Consider the following 4,432-nt stretch of genomic DNA (forward strand, 5'->3'; position numbering starts at 1 on the left):
CCCCCCAACACAGCCTCCCCCACCCCCCCATGCCCTCGGAGCCCCAGGCCCCTTGTTACCTGTACAGAAGCAGCTTGTTGACACAAGCATTAACGAGCAGGGAGGGGTCCCGGGCCTCACGGCTAATCCATGTTCGGGCTGAGATACTAGTTATCGAACTGCCCTCACTCACCACCAACCTCTTCACTTTCGTTAGCTTCCCTGGGGGGACAGGGAGACAGAGAGGGTGTGAACACGGAGCAGGGGGGGTGGGGAGAGAGAGAGTGGGGGTGGGGGCAGACAGAGAGTGAGCGGGACGGTTACCAGAAGAATCGAGTGTTTGTGGGGCATGGCGGTGGGGTATGGTGATGGTGGCGGGTCCGGGGAATGTGGTGGGGATTGAGGGTGGGGATGGGGTTGGGGGCTGGGGATGAGGGTGGGTACGGGGAATGCGGTGGGGGTTGGGGCGTGGGTACAGGGAGGGAGATGGGTACGGGGAATGTGGTGGGTGGTGGGGGTTGGGGATAGGGGTGGGGAATGGGGGTGAGGGTGAGGGTGAGGGTTGGGGGATGGGGGTAAAGGTGGGGGGTAGGGGTGGGGTTGGGTATGGGGAGTGCGGTGGGGGATGGGGGTGAGGGCAAGGGTGGGGATTGGGGGTGGGTACGGGGAGTGTGGTTGGGGGCCGCGGCAGGCCGAGGCACTCCCATGAGGCCGTGGAACAGCCTGGCGGTTACCTGTGGCCATGTCAAACAGGAAGGAGAAGATACTGCCCCGGTCATCACCAGCCCAGAGGATCCTGCCTGGAGAATCGAAGGACAGGGCTAGGACGCGGCCTGTCAGCTTGCTCGAGCCTCCTTTCACCTTCTTCCCAGTCGAGATGTTCATCACATGAACGTTGTGTTTACTGTTCCCCACCTGAAGCAGGACAGAAAAACACAAGAGGCAGCGGTTCGATCTGCTTCAGGAGGGCGAGGGGACAAAATATCCCCGTTTCCCCCAGCCCTCCCGCCTCTCTGCCCTCTATCTCCAGCTCCTCATTTCTCCACGATTCACCTCATCGATAACCAGACCAGCCAAAACTTTGCAAGTATTTGTAACTGGCCATGTCTGTGCTGACAGCAGTATCGAATCCCAAACCCGTTTCGTTATATATAACCCCAGACGGGCTGCAGGATTGTTACACAAGGTGGAGGGTTGTTGGGTGAGCTGCAGGCCCCTGGCCAGCAGCGTTCCCCAGGGATCGGTGCTGGGTCTGCTGCTGTTTGTATTTAGGAGGCACAGTCAGTCAGTTTGCAGATGACACCCAGACTGGTGGAACAGTGGTCAGTGAAGGAGGTTCTCTAAGATTACAAAGGGATCTTGAGCCGATGGGCTGAGGAGAGGGAGACGGAGTTCAATTCGGATAAACGCAAGGTGTTGCATTTTGGTCAAACAAACAAGGGGCAGGACTTCTACAGTTAAAAGTAGGGCCTTGGGGTGGTGTTGTGGAACAGAGAGACCTGGGGGTTCAGGGACATAATCCTTTGAAGTTAGCGTCACAGGTAGACAGGGTGGGGAAGAAGGCATTTGGCACACTTGCCTTCATCCCTCAGCCCCTTTGAGTGTAGGAGCTGGGGATGTCACGTTGAGGTTGTACAGGAGGTTGGTGAGGCCTCTCCTGGAGCACTGTGGCGAGTTCTGGTCGCCCTGTTATAGGAAGGATATTATTAAACTGGAGAAGGTTTGGGAGAGATTTACCAGGATGTTGCTGGGAATGGAGGGTTTGAGTTAAAGGGAGAGGCTGGGACTTTTTTCACTGGAGCGTCGGAGCTGAGGGGTGACCTTACAGAGGTTTATAAAATCATGAGGGGCATGGATAGGGTGATGGCTGGGTTTCTTTCCCCTAGGGTGGGGGAGTTCAAGACTAGGGGGCATATTTTTAAGATGAGAGATAAAGGATTTAAAAGGGATCCCAGGGGCAACTTATTCACACAGAGGGTGGTTCCCTCTCCCCTCTGCCGACCCTCCGACAGCGCGGCGCTCCCTCGGCGCCGACCCTCCGACAGCGCGGCGCTCCCTCGGCGCCGACCCCTGCGCTGCCACATACCACAGTGAGGTTGTTGTTCATGGGCTGGAAGGTACAGCAGAGGAGCTCAGAGCCGTCGGGATCGGGAATCTCGCGGATACACTTGCCGCTGTCGGTGGCCCAGATGCGCATGGTGGCATCCAGCGCTGTGCTGACGATGATGTCGTTGGACAGTGACCAGGCAAAGTCGGTGACCCCTCGGCTGTGACCCTTCAGCACCCGCAGCACTGCCGGGGGAGTGGGCACCAGCTGGCACACCGAGATGGTACCGTCCAGTGAACAGCAGGCCAGTCGGTTCTTGTCGTCGTTGGCAAACTGCACTTTGGGCACTGAGCCAGCAGAGAGAGAGAGAGAGAGAGACAGACAGAATGGTCACTCAGACAAGCAGCACAAACCCCCACCCAAAGTAGACCGTGTAAGTGGAAAGAGCCCAGAAACTGCCAGGGTCCCTGTTCCAGGGGGATGGCGTGACCCTCACACAAACCTCAAAGAACAAGAGGACGCCATTCCGCCCTTCAAGCTCTCCTAGCCCCCCACTCTCATGCACGTCCATCCCCTGTCGAGTATTTATCTCATTCCACCCTCTTCCAAGTTCCTGTTCCATCTGCTTCCGGGCGCTCCCTCGGCCCTGACCCTCCGACGGCGCCCGCTCCCTCAGCGCCCACCCTCCGACGGCGCCCGCTCCCCCGACGCCGTCCGCTCCCTCACCAGCCTCGTCCACATGCTGGTCGAAGATGTGGTACATTCCTGCGAAAGCGTAGTTCTCGCTGAGGGTGGTGTCACCTGCCATCGCCCTGCTGGCCTCCGCTACTGAGGTGGGTACCACACTGCCCGGTGACCTGACCCAGAGACAGAGAAAGAGAGAACGTAATTGAGTACAACAGTGGGAAGGTATTGTTTCAGTAATACAGGGCACTGGTCAGACCACAGCACAGATCGGTGCTAGGCCCACACTTGTTTGTTATTTATATAAACGATTTGGATGAGAATATAGGAGTCAGTAAGTTTGTGGATGACAACAAGGTTCCTGCTGTAGTGAACAGTGAAGACAGCTCCCGAAGATTACCAAGATTTCTCGATCGATTGAGCCAACAGGCCGAGGAGGGGCAGGCAGAGTTCAATTCGGATAAATGCGAGGTGTTGCATTTTGGTAAAACAAACAAGGGCAGGACTTTTACAATTAAGAGCAGGTCTGTGGGTAATCTTGTGGAACAGAGAGACCTTGAGGGGTTCAGGTACGTAATTCTTTGAAGTCACAGGTAGACAGGGTGGGGAGGAAGGCGTTTGGCACACTTGCCTTCATCGCTCAGACCCTTTGAGTATAGGAGTTGGAGATGTCATGTTGAGGTTGTACAAGATGTTGGTGAGGCTTCTTCTGGAGCACTGTGCCCAGTTCTGGTCACCCTGTTATAGGAAGGATATTATTAAACTGGTGAGGGTTCGGGAGAGATTTACCAGGATGTTGCCGGGAATGGAGGGTTTGAGTTAAAGGGAGAGGCTGGGACTTTTTTCACTGGAGCGTCGGAGGCTGATCGGTGACCTTACAGAGGTTTATAAAATCTTGAGGGGCATGGATAGGGAGAATGGCAGGTGGGGGGATTTCAAAACTGGGGGCATATTTTTAAGGCGAGAGGAGAAAGATTTAATGAAGGACGCAAGGGGCGACCTTTGACATGGAAAGCAGTCCGTGTGTGGAACGAACTGCCAGAGGAAGTGGTGGATGTGGGTACAATTACGACGTGTAAAAGACATTTGGATAGGTACATGAGCAGGAAAGGTTCAAAGGTTCAGCAGGCAGGTGGGGCCAGTTTAGTTTGGGATTGTGGTCAACACGGATGGGCCGAAGGGTCAGTTTCCATGCTGGGTGATTGTAACCTGCTATTGTCCAGGGAGGTGCCTCACCCTGGGGGGGGGGGGGGGGAGCTGTTAAAGTGTGTTTTATTCCCCTTCGCGGGGATTGGGGAGGGGGGAGAGCAGGGAACTGTTATACTCACTTATCCTCGTAACTGGTGCGATTCATCTGCGCCTGCAGCTGGTACGAGCCCCGGCTCACCGAACACCGGTGTCCCCTCCCTGCCTGAGCTCGCAGATCATCCTCAAAGTCCTGGGCAGTGCCGTTTCCGGATGGTGGAGCAAAGGGAAAAGGAACGAGAGCGGGTGAGCGATACATTGTCACGCTGTCGAGACTGCGCAACTTCAGCCGCTTTCCCTCTGCGGGGCCTTTTTATTTCCCCGTTTGAAGGACAGTGGCTCTTTGCGAGCCGTGTTTACACTGCTACTTCGGGAGAGGGAGAGATCAGAGAATGTCACGGAGGAGGGAAAGGCAGGCTGGCATTGACACACGCACACGGAAACAGACACGCACACGGAAACAGACACGCACACGGA

The 4,432-nt window shown here is 56.0% G+C and overlaps 2 protein-coding genes across 3 annotated transcripts in view; both read right to left on the reverse strand.

Moving 5' to 3' along the window:
• ftsj1 (FtsJ RNA 2'-O-methyltransferase 1) overlaps positions 1-4,432 on the reverse strand; it is a 39,882-nt gene that overhangs the window by 11,967 nt on the left and 23,483 nt on the right. The window lies entirely within an intron of this gene.
• The window catches only part of wdr13 (WD repeat domain 13), a 9,860-nt gene that overhangs the window by 2,117 nt on the left and 3,311 nt on the right, over positions 1-4,432 (reverse strand). The window contains exons 3-7 of one of the 2 annotated variants that reach the window (XM_048619833.1): positions 4,039-4,121; positions 2,753-2,883; positions 2,066-2,373; positions 714-894; positions 60-201 (exon numbers count right to left, since the gene is read on the reverse strand). In XM_048619833.1, coding sequence (XP_048475790.1) covers positions 60-201; positions 714-894; positions 2,066-2,373; positions 2,753-2,883; positions 4,039-4,121 — 845 coding nt within the window. Of the gene's footprint in view, positions 1-59; positions 202-713; positions 895-2,065; positions 2,374-2,752; positions 2,884-4,038; positions 4,149-4,432 lie in introns of both variants that reach the window. The other variant, XM_048619832.1, reaches the window with a different exon arrangement.

This window comes from Rhincodon typus, chromosome 44 (assembly GCF_021869965.1).
Source record: "Rhincodon typus isolate 14 chromosome 44, sRhiTyp1.1, whole genome shotgun sequence".
In the NCBI taxonomy this organism is placed as follows: domain Eukaryota; kingdom Metazoa; phylum Chordata; class Chondrichthyes; order Orectolobiformes; family Rhincodontidae; genus Rhincodon; species Rhincodon typus.